This window comes from Tiliqua scincoides, chromosome 13 (genome assembly GCF_035046505.1).
Source record: "Tiliqua scincoides isolate rTilSci1 chromosome 13, rTilSci1.hap2, whole genome shotgun sequence".
NCBI classification, from domain to species: Eukaryota; Metazoa; Chordata; class Lepidosauria; order Squamata; family Scincidae; genus Tiliqua; species Tiliqua scincoides.
The window spans coordinates 3,005,756-3,020,708 of record NC_089833.1 but is presented as its reverse complement, the minus strand read 5'-3'; the positions used below and the strand labels follow the sequence as shown (position 1 = coordinate 3,020,708).

The following is a 14,953-nucleotide window of genomic DNA, read 5'->3' as shown; positions in this document are numbered from 1 at the left end:
AGGAAAGGCTACAGTGTTTGGGCCTCTTCAGTCTAGAAAGGAGACGCCTGAGGGGGGACATGATGGAGACATACAAAATTATGCAGGGGAAGGATAAAGTGGATAGAGAGATGCTCTTTACACTCTCACATAACACCAGAACCAGGGGACATCCACTAAAATTGAGTGTTGGGAGAGTTAGGACAGACAAAAGAAAATATTTCTTTACTCAGCATGTGGTTGGTCTCCTTGCCAGAGGATGTGGTGACAGCATCTGGCCTGGATGCCTTTAAAAGTGTATTGGACAAGTTTCTGGAGGAAAAATCCATTACGGGTTACAAGCCATGATGCGTATGTGCAACCTCCTGATTTTAGAAATGGGCTATGTCAGAATGCCAGATGCAAGGGAGAGCACCAGAATGAGGTCTCTTGTTATCTGGTGTGCTCCCTGGTGTGCATTTGGTGGGCCGCTGTGAGATACAGGAAGTTGGACTAGATGGGCCTATGGCCTGATCCAGTGGGACTGTTCTTTTGTTCTTATGATGGAGAATTCTGTCCATCTCCTGCTCTAGACACTTTTAGCAGCTTAAAACCCAGATGAGATTAAATGTGATACAAGGTGAAATTTATCACAAGGTGATAAATATGTCATTTTTCAGCAAAGGGTTCATTTTTAGTGCAAAATAGCAGCTGTCTGAGGATCTTGATCTAGGATGGAACCATGGCATGGAGGTCAGGAATATTCTGCCCATTACCTCTATGGTATTTTCTGTCTAAAAATCCCCATCTGGAGCCATGATGGGCACAGAGTCCATGAGACCGACTGAGGTGGTTATCTGGGAGTTCAGCTGACAGTCGGCTGCTCCTCCTGAGTTTGAAAAAGAAGAGAAGTGAATCAAATAGAAAGAACAGAGGGAGCATCTCAGACACTTTAGTCCACCACCCTCCTCTCTTCACATTTTCTCTTTCATTCTGCCCCACCTCTTCCCCTTTTGGACCCAGCATGCAGGAGGAGACATCAGAGTAGTGGAGGTGGTGGCCAACACACCACTGGCATAAGGAGGTGGTAGTAGGGCAGCAGAACCCAAACTGTGGGTCCAGGACACACCAGTGGGTCACAACTCAATATTTGGTAGGTTGTGAAACTGACAAGGCAGATTAGGCAAAGTGCATCAAGGGTTAAGCAATCTGCTATGGGGGGGAGTACTGCAGCACAATCCCCATTATAGCCACACTCCTTGACATTTATAAATCAGGCAGCAGCCTCTGGGCCTCTAAAAAGTTTGGGACCCCTTGGGCTACTTGCATGCTGGATGACTGTGTCTTGGTCAAATGCATCCTGGTCACTGGTGCCCCTTGACATTCACATTAGCCGCCATGGGTGCCCTTCGGGGAGAAAGGCGGAATATAAATCAAATAAATAAATAAATAAATCGGGTGGTGTTTATTTTATTTTATTTTTTTGCATCCTAGTCATTTGCACCCCACCATAAGTGGGCAACAAACCCCATGTTATATCTCCCAATATCTCCCAAGCCCCTTATCCCAGCCGTAGCCTTAACCTACCTTTGCGTTTTAAAAATTAAAAAGTAGGTCTAATGAATAATATATATATCTATTGGGACACAAAAGTCTGGGAAGCAAAAAGAATGGATGCAAATGTCCAGTACTGGGACACCTTAACAGGGACATGGTTGTCCAGGATGCAGTGGTCCTGTCACTGTATCCTATGTGCCACCTCTACTGCGGTGATCCACAGCAGCTTGCATTCAGAGAGGAAACTGAGCTGGCCAACAAGAACTGAGAACCTGTCAAAGGTTGCATGGAAAAGGCAGCTCTGGGTTAGAAAAACTAAGAGACGACTTTCTGTTGACCCTGATCCAGTTGAAACTGCACTGCGGAGAACATAAATAATGTGTATAATAAATAAGTATAACTCCATGTTCAGTGGTGATCTAAGAAACCAAACTCAGGCAATTACGCAACTGGGAAGATCACTTCCTTGTACAAGCCGACAACATCTGTAGAGTGCGTTAAGAAGTCATTCTGGAAGAAGTCATTCATGATGACTTACAGTGCCAAGAAAGTTGGGTTCTTGCCCTGGAGTGATCCTCATTCTCTCAAAGGCAAATTCATTCCACATGTTGGCATCCCTTTGGTTCCAGAAGAGGATGGTCTGTCGAGGATGCCCTCCTCCTACTCCTGGAAGCTGGCTTATTGGTGGAGCCCAAAAACCCAGCAGGGTTTTGGAAGTGAGCAGACAACGCTGGGGAGATCTCCCCGAGGAGCAGGCTGTGTGCTGAGTCTCATGCAAAGCTGGCCTGATGTTTCCTTTGGAGCTCAGAGGGGAAGTTGCGTCTGCAGAAACCACAAGCCCGTTCTCTGGATGAACAAGGGAGCACACAGATCGCAGCGCTTGCCCCAGAGCTGCAAAGGAGCTCAGGAGAGAGGGGGTTTTGACTCACCAGGTAAGTTAGCTTCACCAACCAGCCAGAAACGATAGGTGGGTTTTTTGCCCCTGCCCTTTGATGGAAACTTAGCCAGGAAATTCATAGATGATTCGAGAAGATAAGAGGTTTGCTTCAGAGGCTTAATTAACATGGCGAAGACCAGAGTGCAAGTGTCTATGTATTCACGCCCATCAGTGTTCCCAGCTTTGGAGGGTCTGGACTTACCAGCCTAATGTTGAGGGGGGCAGGTTTTTTTTGCAGGAGAGCCACTGAGAAGAGGAGACAAGGAGTCAGGGGCCAAGACTCCCTCTTTTCTCCCTTTGACTAGATGCCTGACCACCCCATTACCGTGGCTGCCATCTGTCCAGGCACTCCTGTTACCTCTAAGTTGGCAACTGTTGGGCCAACTGGCATTCCTCAGGAGGCCAGATTTCACACTGAGACCTCTGATTGTCAGCCCCGACCCAACCCTGTTGAGATGTGAGGCTGGATGAGGAAGGGTGTTAGGTGCCAGCTTCTTCCTCTCCAAGATTCCCCCTCTTCTACTCAGAACCAACATCTTGTCTACATCACCTTTTTCCTGATCAGTTGTCAGTCCAGGTGCACAGAGACATAAATCATTTGTTTTGCAATTGTTTATTGCATCCTAAATTGATGCAACAGCATAGCACATCATTCAGCACATCCTGCACATGTCGGTTGCCTTCATCTCCACAAGCCCTGGTTGTTCTGGGTAATTTATTGCCTTGAATGATTAATGATGCCCTGATTGGACCCAGCAGCTTCTGGGAGGCACAGAGGACCAGATTCTCAACTGCCATCCCTCAAAACACGACAGGCAGGTATTGATTTCCCCTCTCACCGAGGAGACATCACTGCTGCTGGTGCTGATTCCAGGGTAGCTAGAAGTTCACAAGCATCGGAGGCTAGAAGTTAATGCTATAAAAGAGAGGAGGCTAGAAGCCCAATCCCGGTCCTGGATGCAGAGGGTTCTGTTGCTGGGGAAAGTAATAAGAATACAAATAAATGATCAGTAAAAATTAATAAATAGCCTTTGAAATATGTTCAGGGGGGCTGCCCCAAATAAAGAGTAAGCAATTTGGGTGCAGTATGTCGGGCTGTCCGGTCAGCTGAATGCACACTGGAGCTGTTTGAGGTGGGACCTAGTGTGGCACAAGACTTCCAACCCTTGAAAAGAGGGGGAAGAGTGGAACAGAGGGAGATATTCATGGAAAAGGAGTAGAGGCCGGTCCAAAATGGCCTGAGATGAACCCATGCCCCTTGCTTCCCTCCAAAGAAGCCAAAATCTGAGAATACGGAGTCTGTTTCTTGCCAACCGGTCCTAGATCCACATGGCTCTGGGCTGAAGCCTTCCACCTTTTCCCAGCTACAGAGGACTTTTCCAGCTCCCCTCACTGTTTCAGTGGAAGGGAGAGGGGGCAACAGCATTATGACGGGGCTATTTCTCTGGGCTGACCCCTGGGGCAGCTGGCCACTGGCTTCCAAAGGCTTCACCTGCTAAAACAGCAAGTTCTGTGGGTTTGGGGTTCTGTTTTGATGTTCCTACCTATTGTCATTGTTGAGGCATTGCTGATTTGGTGCAACTGTATAAGATCCACAGTATCGTATTTGAATCCTACGTTTATCCACATTTTGCATTTATTGTTTTGTAAGCTGCCAAGAGCGCCTCTTTTGGAGAGTGGGAAGTCAGGGTAGAAACGGAGTAAATCAAGAAATAAAATGATGGATGCTAAGCTCTAGTGTAGCTAGAGGGGTGCAAAGCACTAAGTTTTGCAGGGACCCTCGCTGCAGTGTGCAAATGGCCCCTCCCCTTTGGAGACAGGTGTACACCTCTGTTTTGCTCCCCCCCAACCTGGAATAGATCCAATGGGGAGAGGGAGGGGTTGCTTGCTTGCTGTGGTGAGGCTCCATGCAAAACGTATTTCTTTGCACCCCCTCTATCTACGCTACTACTGAGCTCAATGGCTGGAGGGCCTCAAAAAGCCTCCTGAATGCAACAAGAAGGCACTTCGTTCATGCTGGTGACTTCCAGTCATATCTGGGAGGCCTTCGAAGGAGGCTAGGAGGCCAGGTGCGACCTCCAGGATTTGGGTCAGTAATGGAACAGCACTTGAAGTGTCCTGGGGCAAAGGTCTGCAATGCCGCCCCCCCACACCTTCCCCATGCTTGCCCATGAAATGAAGCCTTGTGTGACTCCAAGACCAACTGGGGATGTGTTCTGAGGCTTCCCCATGGTCTTAAACTGCACTTCCAGAAGACTGAAAGTCCAGTTTCCGATCGCATCAGGAGTCTCAGTAAGGCTTCCTGCACGGTCCTAGAGTCTCGCTGGTTCAGCCCCCAGGTGCCATACTGCCCCCACAAGATTTCATTATCTGCTGAATTCTGTATCGTAGTGGGTTCTGGAATGGATCCCCTGAAGATACCAAAGGCCCACAGTAATGCAGAACTATATTCCCTGTTCTGAACCCTGCCACCAACTGCGACAACACCATTTGCATCTCCAGGATCTGCATTGGGTGTAAGAGAGGTATGGGGTCCAATGACTCTCAATCTCACTGCAATTTTCTTGGTTCGAGCTCCTTTGTGTCTCTCTACCACAATGCTTTAAATCCAGCAAAATGCCTCTTCTCTTTCTCGGTCATTCAGCCAAAGATGATGCGTGCTGCCTTTCTGGTGCTCTTGCTGCCTTCTTTGCTCCTTGCTGGCACCCCCTGGGGTGAAAAACCCTTCCCAAAGAAGGAGGCCCAGAGGGCTCCCTGCACACGCTGCTGTGGGCCCACCGAGCAGCCCACCTCAATCACTTCGTCCCGCTACATTCGGATGACCAGCGACTCCGCCTATTCAGTGCCCAGGGTTCGGCCCACCATAGACATCACCATCTTGAAAGGTAAGTTGCCGCCTTTGCCATTTTGCCTCTGGCAGGTGCCTGCTTCCCTGCAAAGTCCAGTTCACATGTGCAGCTTCATCACTTGGTCTTCTTGCTCCCCTTTGTGACAAAATGTGCGTGTGTGAAGAAGATGAAAAAAAACCAATGGCCCAATACTGCTTCAAGGTACAGTATGAATGGAGCACATCTACGCATTCAGCTCCAAATGTAGAATCATAGAATGTGAGAGTTGGAAGGATCTAGTCCAACCCCTTGCTCAGTACAGGCAGCTGATACAACATCCCTGACAGGTGGCCATTCAGTCATGGCTTGAAAAAAGTACATTAAAAAGGTGGCAGAGCAGCTTTTAAACTGACCCCTGGGGGAAGGCCGACAGGAGTCAACGGGCATCCAGTTCAGGACTCCTCATCCCTATGGGTCGAGGATGGGGAGGTTAGAGAACTACAAGACAAAGGCAGAGTAGGAGAAGAAATTGGGAATGGTAGTGTGATGGGCTGTGATAGATGGTTTGGCACAATGAGAGGATGTGGGGACAAAGGAGCGAATAAGCAGCCCATCCTAGGGCATTCCATGTACAAATGCTTTTATGCAAATGCCCGAAGTCTCCTAGCAAAGATGGGAGAACTGGAATGTCTGGTGACCAGGGAAAACATTGACATAGTGGGCATAACGGAAACCTGGTGGAATGCGGAGAATCAGTGGGATACCGCAATCCCAGGCTATAAACTCTACAGGAGGGACAGGGAGGGGCGTGTTGGAGGTGGGGTGGCCATTTAGGTTAAGGAAGGGATAGAATCCAGCAAAGTAGAGATTGAAGGTGAGCCCGACTCCAACATAGAATCTCTGTGGATTAAATTACCAGGCCTGAGGAGCGATATATTACTGAGGGCGTACTATCGTCCTCCAGACCAGAAATCGGATGGGGACCTTGAAATGAGGAAACAGATCAGGGAGGTGACAAGGAGGGACAGGGTTGTAATCATGGGGGACTTCAATTATCCTCATACTGACTGGGTCAATTTGTGTTCTGGTCACGAAAAGGAGACCGGATTCCTTGACATGATAAATGACTGTGCCTTAGAGCAGCTAGTCATGGAGCCCACCAGAGGACAGGTGACTCTGGATTTAATATTGTGCAGTACTCAGGACCTGGTTAGAGATGTCATTGTTACTGAGCCATTAGGGAACAGTGATCATGCTGTGATCTGTTTCGACATGCACATCGGGGGAAGAATACCGGGCAAATCTCTCACAAAAACCCTTGACTGCTGACGAGCGGACTTCCCTCAAATGAGGAAGCTGGTTAGAAGGAGGTTGAAAGGGAAAGTAAAAAGAGTCCAATCTCTCCAGAGTGCATGGAGGCTGCTTAAAACAACAGTAATAGAGGCCCAGCGGAAGTGTATACTGCAAAGGAAGAAGGACTCCACTAAATCCAGGAGAGTGCCCACCTGGCTAACTAGGCAAGTTAGAGACGCCGTAAAGGGCAAGGAATCTTCCTTCTGTAATTGGAAGTCTTGCCCTAATGAGGAGAATAAAAAGGAACATAAACTGTGGCAAAAGAAATGTAAGAAGATGATACGGGAGGCCAAGAGAGACTATGAGGAACACATGGCCAGCAACATTAAGGGGAATAATAAAAGCTTCTTCAAATATGTTAGAAGCAGGAAACCCTCCAGAGAAGCGGTTGGCCCTCTGGATGGTGAGGGTGGGAAAGGGGAGATAAAAAGAGACTTAGAGTTGGCAGATAATTTAAATGAGTTCTTTGCATATGTCTTCATGGCAGAAGACCTTGGGCAGATACTGCAGGCTGAACGGCCCCTCCTGACCAAGGAATTAAGTCAGATAGAGGTTAAAAGAGAAGATGTTTCAGACCTCATTGATAAATTAAAGATCAATAAGTCACCGGGCACTGATGGCATCCACCCACTTCAGCAATGAAGTTGCTGATCTCTTGACTAAAATATGCAACTTGTCCCTCAAAACGGCCATGGTGCCAGAAGATTGGAGGATAGCAAATGTCACACCGATTTTTAAAAAGGGAAGGAGGGGGGACCCGGGAAACTATAGGCCGGACAGCCTAACATCTATACCGGGTGAGATGGTGGAATGCCTCATCAAGATAGAATCTCAAAACACATAGACGAACAGGCCTTGCTGAGGGAGAATCAGCATGGCTTCTGTAAGGGTAAGTCTTGCCTCACAAACCTTATAGAATTCTTTGAAAAGGTCAACAGACATGTGGATGCGGGAGAACCTGTGGACATTATATATCTGGACTGTCAGAAGGCGTTCGACACGGTCCCTCACCAAAGGCTAATGAAAAAGCTCCATAGTCAGGGCATTACAGGGCAGGTCCTCTCATGGAATGAGACCTGGTTGAAGACCAGGAAACAGAGAGTGGGTGTCAAGGGGCAATTTTCACAATGGAGAGAGGTGAAAAGCGGTGTGCCCCAAGGATCTGTCCTGGGACCAGTGCTTTTCAACCTCTTCATAAATGACCTGGAGACAGGGTTGAGCAGTGAAGTGGCTAAGTTTGCAGACAACACCAAACTTTTCCGAGTGGTGAAGACCAGAAGTGATTGTGAGGAGCTCCAGAAGGATCTCTCCAGACTGGCAGAATGGGCAGCAAAATGGCAGATGCCTTTCAATGTCAGTCAGTGTAAGGTCATGCACATTGGGGCAAAAAATCAAAACTTTACATATAGGCTGATGCGTTCTGAGCTGTCTGTGACAGATCAGGAGAGAGATCTTGGGGTGGTGGTGGACAGGTCAATGAAAGTGTCGACGCAATGTGCGTTGGCAGTGAAGAAGGACAATTCTATGCTTGGGATCATTAGAAAAGGTATTGAGAACAAAACAGCTAATATAATAATGCCGTTGTACAAATCGATGGTAAGGCCACACCTGGAGTATTGCGTCCAGTTCTGGTCACCACATCTCAAAAAGGATATAGTGGAAATGGAAAACGTGCAAAAGAGAGTGACTAAGATAATTTCTGGGCTGGGGCACCTTCCGTATGTGGAAAGGCTACTGCATTTGGGCCTCTTCAACCTAGAAAAGAGACGCCTGAGGGGGGACATGATTGAGACATACAAAATTATGCAGGGGAAGGATAAAGTGGATAGAGAGATGCTCTTCACACTCTCACATAACACAAGAACCAGGGACATCCACTCAAATTGAGTGTTGGGAATGTTAGGACAGACAAAAGAAAATATTTCTTTACTCAGCGTGTGCTTGGTCTGTGGAACGCCTTGCCACAGGATGTGGCAATGGCATCTGGCCTGGATGCCTTTAAAAGGGGATTGGACAAGTTTCTGGAGGAAAAATCCATTACGGGTTACAAGCCATGATGCACATGTGCAACCTCCTGATTTTAAAAATGGGCTATGTCAGATGCAAGGGAGGGCACCAGGATGCAGGTCTCTTGTTGTCTTGTGTGCTCCCTGGGGCATTTGGTGGGCCACTGTGAGATACAGGAAGCTGAACTAGATGGGCCAATGGGCTGATCCAGTGGGGCTGTTCTTATGTTCTTAAATGTGGAGGTACTGAGGCAGCAGTGCCACTATGACATTATCAGCCAATACACTTGTCACTGTCCTTCTCTCATACCACTTGACATGATTCCAGCTCCCAAAATAAATGTCCGTGTTCAGACCTTGCAAACGTACATTAATCTCTCCTCGTGCCCTCAGGTTCAAAAGGTGAAATGGGAGATAAAGGGATTTCTGGACCTGAAGGGAAAGCGGGTGAGCCGGGTCTGCGTGGTCTTAATGGTCGGAAAGGGCAGAAAGGCCAGGCTGGCCCACCAGGCCACGCCTGCAAGCAACATTACGTGGCCTTTTCCGTGGGCCGGAGCAAAGCCCTCCACAGCTCTGACTATTACCAGCATGTCACCTTTGACACGGAATTTGTCAACCTCTACAAGCACTTCAACATGTTCACCGGGAAGTTCTTCTGTTACGTGCCTGGAATCTACTTCTTCAACCTCAACGTCCACACCTGGAACTACAAGGAGACCTACCTCCACATCATGAAGAACGACCAAGAAGTGGCCATCCTCTATTCCCAGCCCAGTGAGCGAAGCATCATGCAGAGTCAGAGTCTTATGCTTGATCTCCTGGAAGGGGATGAGGTCTGGGTCAGGATGTTCAAGCGGGAGAGGGAGAATGCCATCTACTCTGAGGAGTCCGACGTCTATATCACCTTCAATGGCCATTTAATTAAGCCAGCTGTGGAATGAGCTGATGGTAGGATTCGGTAACTCCCTTCATTCCTTGAACATCATCAAATAGGAAGCTGTTGTGCTCTGTGCTGTCCAAGAGGAAGCCAGTAGGGTTCCTCATGAGTAAGTGCAATTAGGATTGCAGCTTCAGTTAGTGCTGGGCTGAGCACATCTAAGACATTTCTAGGGCTTAAAGCAGTTGTCCCAAACTGTTTAGCACCAAGATCCACTTTTTTAAAAAAGTAGGTCCTCTATCAGGACATAGCTAGCTTTACAAGACTTTAAAAAAAGTTTCATTTTACCAGCAGCTCAAGCTTCTGATTTTATCATTTCTATTATGGGGGGCGCCTTCTGGAGCATTTGTTGAGCTCCACGTTCATCATATCAGGACCATTCTGGTGGCCTTGCGTTGCAAGGCCTGCAACAGGAGCTGAGGCATGTTTGCCTACTCATAAGTAAACACACACTGGTGGCTCAGCTTCACTTTCCATAGGGCTCAATGCATTTTCCTTGTCAGGTTGGAGGGGGTGGACTTCCTTCTTGAGTGTTTTTTGGGGCCCACGTTCATGGGATCAGGACCATTCCAGTGGTATTGCATGCCCCTCAGCCTACCCTTCAATGTGGACTGAGGCATGGCTGCTTATTCGCTTGTAAACATGCATGTGCAGTTCAGTTTTTTATTTCCATAGGGCTCAATACATTTTCCTTGTCAGCTTGTCAGATCCACTGGTGGGTTGCAACCTGCAGTTTGGGAAACACTGGCTTAAAGCACTGTACTTTCACATTTTCTTCTGCCCAAAGCTGCCTGTGCAAAACTCAGGGTTGTGTCTTGCAGATGGTCCAGAGAGAAAGGTGTTGGCTCTTGTAGGATTTTTTATCCCCTAAGGCACTGGTGTGCCACGAATGGTCCCCAGGTGTGCCACGGGAGTTTGGTGGAGGGTCATTTATTAATAGGACCATTGGGGGATATGAACCCCCCCACCAACAGCATGGTGTGACTTGTCAATTGTCAAAAACTGATGGTGTGCCCTGACAATTTTAGTACCTTATCAGTGTGCCATGAGACGAAAAAGGTTGAAAATCACTACCTTAAGGTGTTTAATGAGATAATGGAAGACAATTTGGAGACACCAGTTCTCTAGCTGCAAGTGTGACATGAACTCAGAGCCTGCCTATGTACCATTCCACATGCTTGAGAGGGAGCACTTGATAATGAGAATAAAGAATGGCATCAATGTGAATTTTTCTAAACTTTTTTCACTAAGTTGGTATTGTTAGATGATTCAGAAAGCAGGGAAGGTAACAGGTTGCCTTTGGTCTCTTTGGAAACTGCCCACCCCAAAATGTCTCTGCTTTCTAGGAATTACAAAGAGAAAAGCCACTCAAGGCAATGGCTTGATAATGAGGCAATAGTGCCCAGCTAATACCCATCACAGCCCTCCTCTCATACCAATTAACATGATTCCAACTCCCAGGTTGACAAGCCAGGTAAATTAACAGAATCTGTCAATTATCATACTGTACTGAGTTGTACGACACTTTCAAGGAAAGCATTTTACACGGTCTCCATTCCCCATCATGTGGCTCTTCCCTCTTTCGTGGGAGGCCAGTTCTTCACACCTCTGTGTGCGCCTGTTTCCAGCACCCAGGGAAGCTCGATCTCCTGCAAACACTGGTCTTTATCGGGAATCATCCAGAAGTCCTCGTCAATCCATAATGTTCACTGACACAATTGGAGAGGCTCAGAGTGCCTTGTGCTGCCTGGCCAAAGTCAACTACTGACAGCTGAGATTCTCCATGAATACCTTGGCTGAGATGAGTCACTCTTGCAGTGACTGGCATAGTAGCCCATTCCAAGAGTTTTATTTTAATGTTTGGATAAAAGGAAAGGTTTCTAATGGACAGGTTGTTGACATGCCAGACAGAGATCAAGGACATTGCTCTAAGGCAGGGGTGTCCAAAGTTTTTGGGAGGAGGGCCACATCATCTCTCTGTCAGGGGCCGGGGAAGAAAATAATTAATTTACATTTAAAATTTGAATAAATTTACATAAGTTTACATAAAAGAATATATTAACGATGAACTTATATGAATGAATGATGGTCTTGCAATAACTCAAGGCCTATAAAAGGCCTTGCACAAAGCAAGGCTGGCCTTTCTTTTGCTGCCGCTGCTGCATCACAGATGTGAAACAGCAAGCAGTGGAGGGAGCCCTCATCCCACAGCTCATGCAAGAGGTCAAACAGTCGCCCTCCCACTGAGAGCAGTTGCATCAGGCCAGTGTGGGCTCCAGCAAGTCTCCAGAGGGCCAGAGGCTCATTGGAGACTGGGGGCTCCCTGAGGGCTGCATTGGGTGTCCTCGAGAGCCGCAAGTGGCCCCAGGGCTGGGGTTTGGGCACCCCTGCTCTAAGGGATTAAACTCTCCAAAATGTATGCACAAACATATGCTAAGAACATCAGAAGAGCTGCTGGAGCAAGCTAAGGGCCCATCTAATCTAGCTTCCTGTATCTCACAGTAGCCCACCAGATGCCTCAGGGAGACCACAAGACCACACCAGACCACAAGGTCCCTGCATCTTGTTGCCACTCCCTTGCACCTGGCATTTGGAGATAGGCTCCCTCTAAAACTAGGGTTCCCAACCCGTGGTCCGCAGACCACTGGTGGTCCACAGCACCCCCCAGAGGTGGTCCGTGATGTCGCTGGTGAAAAAAGAAAAAAAATGCCCTTCCAGGAAGAAAAAAAGCCTCTGCAGCACCAGCAGCCGCTCAGAGCCGATCAGAGCATAGTCTCTCTGTCTCCTGCCTCCCTTCCCTCCTTGTCTGCAAAAACGTGAAGTGCAGGCGCCTTGTAAGGTGCGTGCGTTTGTGCAGCCTCGTGGCTCAGCTGCATGCAGAGGAGAGGTGCCCTGCCGCCCATTGCCTCCAGCCTACTACCTCCATTCCTTGACCCTGTGCCTTCAGGTGAGCCCTGGCAGCCTGGTTTCTCAGGAGTCAGATCAGGACTCCAGCCAGCCTGAGAAGTCCCTTTTGCAGGCGGGCGGGCGGGCGGGCGGGTGGGCAGGTGCAGGGGAGCCTGAGGAGGTGGGGGGCCGGAGGAGGGGGGCCGGAGGAGGAGGGGGAGGGGGGCCTGAGTGGGGGAGGAGAGGGACCTGAGAAGGGGGAGGAATGGGAGTAATGAGGAGGAGGAGAAGGAGCAGGCTCCCAAAGGCATCGCTGGCTGGCTGGCTGGCTGGGGCGAGGGGGTTTCCTGGGAGTGGGTTTCTCTGGATGTGATTTCCCCAGGAGTGCAGACTCCAGCTGGCCAGGGAACACAGAGGAAGGGAGTTGGAACACAAGGAAACATGCTCAACCCCCATCCCTGGTACCCCCTCCCCAGTTGGCAGGATTGGGCCCCCTGGATGTGCCCCTCTAATGGCCAGGGGTGGAGCAAGGGATCCAGGCAACCAGGTTTTTGCACCACTTTTGGAGAGGGAAAGAGGCAGCATCTCTGCTGTCTTACTGCAAGCTGCCCACCTGGGGAGAAGCAATTCCAGAAGTTGCAGAACAGGCACCACCATAGCCAAGTACAGCAGGTATAACCCCTGACTCTTCCTCCTCAGAGAGCAGCAGCAGCTTTGTCCATGGGGAGCCCTCCCCACCCCACACTTGACCAGTTCCCCTATCTCCTCAGATTGCATGCTTACCTTGGAGTAAGCCCCATTGACTATAATGGGACTCTGAGTAGACATACCTAGAATGGGGCTGTTAGTCACACTGTGGCTTTGCTGGACTTCTCCAGAAATTTCTCCAATCCCCTTTTAAAGGCATCTAGTCTAGACACCATTATCACATCTTGGGGCAAGGAGTTCCACAGACTAATGGCAGAGTAGGAAGCTGTTGTTTTGTGGCTGCAGCCTACCTATAGGCTTGCTCACACTCTCTTAGCTCCAACCAAAGTAGTCCACAGCTAGAGCATGACACCAATTAGAACAGGAAGTGAAGAGAGGCTTCCCCCCTCCTAAAGACCTTGCAGTGCACGCCAAAAGGACTTTTCTTCCTGAGACATGCAGCAGCCATTCTGAGATGTCGCTCTGAGCTGGTGCTTCTCCTTCAGGACCAACCTGCCTAAATTGTGTTGAACACTTTCCTAAGGACTCTGGACTCACAAGTGGGGGGAGCAGGGCCAGGGCTGTGTAACAAAAGGAACTGTGGAGGGATGTGTGTGCTTTTTGTTGGCTCATTTAACTACCTTGCATGACTTGTCTATAATCCCTTTTTGCTTACCCTCTCCCTTTTTGAGGTGTTTTTCCACACTTAAAAGAGGCAAGAGCTGTGCATAATGTGGTCTGGTGTGGGGGAAAAGAGACTGGATTGATTTGGGTGGGTGTGAAAACCTCTGAATTGGGGGAAAATTATTTTGTGTTCCATGTATTCCATGTAAAGCCAAGACTTTCACAGCTAGTGAAGCAAATGTAAGCACAACCATCTTATTAATTATTAAATAATCTTCTTATGTATTACAAATTTAATTGTATTTTTTGTGTACGAGGGTGGGGGGGTTGCAGGTGGTTCCTGCTGTCTCCAAATTTTGCCTTAGTGGTCCCTGAGCTCCTAAAGGTTGGGAACCACTGCTCTAAGACCTGGAGGCTGCATCCAGGCATCTTGACACTTGTCACCTGTCATGGACTTTTCTTCCCTAAATCTGTCCAACCCACTTTTCCAGTCATCTAGGCCAAGTGCTGTCACCACATCCTGTGACAAGGAGTTCCGCAGATATGCATAGGCTTAATTACAGTGTCATACTGGTCCTTGCCAGGACAGTGGAGGATCCTCACTGTCCATCCTGCCTCTCTCTGTTGCTGACCAACGCGAATGCTTCATGAATTTGTCAAATAACTTGTTTGCCTTCTGCAATATGTTGAGGCAGTGAATACTGCATTTTTGTGATTGAATTTTCATTCCTTGCATCTCTTTAATGAGCATGACCCCCCCACACCCAAAAATAAGGAAGTGAGGGGAAGATTGAGAAGAGAGAGAGAGAAAGCACAAGATGGACTTGCTCCTTGCTGTCAGGTACGGGGAAGAAACAGATAAGGAGGCAGGCGGATCACAAACTGTCAAGCTCACTGGGGCACAGGAGACAGGTAGAAAGCATACAGCAGAATCTGTTAGGCTAACACAGGAAGGAGTTATGCTGTTTGCTGTATATAAACTGCCCCTGTACGTGGAGGTTCTAGTTAGGTCTCATGGAAAATAGATATGGATGAAACCTTCACCCATGAATTTGTCTAACCCTTTTTAGGACCCATCAAAGCGAGAGGCCAGAACAACATCTTCTTCATTTCATATTTATCCCAGCCTTCTCCCTAAAGTGGAACACAGTACGTGATTCTCTCCACCCCCATTTTATCT

At 48.3% G+C, this 14,953-nt stretch overlaps 1 protein-coding gene across 1 annotated transcript; it reads left to right on the top strand.

Moving 5' to 3' along the window:
• The first annotated feature begins 5,105 nt into the window (after positions 1–5,105).
• On the top strand, positions 5,106–9,580 carry C1QTNF8 (C1q and TNF related 8). The gene is made up of 2 exons (XM_066640875.1): positions 5,106–5,337; positions 9,033–9,580. The coding sequence occupies exons 1-2, from the start codon at positions 5,106–5,108 to the stop codon at positions 9,578–9,580; spliced, it is 780 nt and encodes a 259-aa protein (XP_066496972.1).
• The last annotated feature ends 5,373 nt before the right edge of the window (positions 9,581–14,953 follow it).

What these genes read in the sequence shown, in the direction of transcription:
- C1QTNF8 (XM_066640875.1), top strand. Translation starts at nt 5,106, where the DNA reads ATGCGTGCTGCCTTTCTGGTGCTCTTGCTGCCTTCTTTGCTCCTTGCT. An exon ending in AGACATCACCATCTTGAAAG is followed by an intron (nt 5,338 to 9,032) that starts GTAAGTTGCCGC and finishes TCGTGCCCTCAG; the next exon opens with GTTCAAAAGGTGAAATGGGA.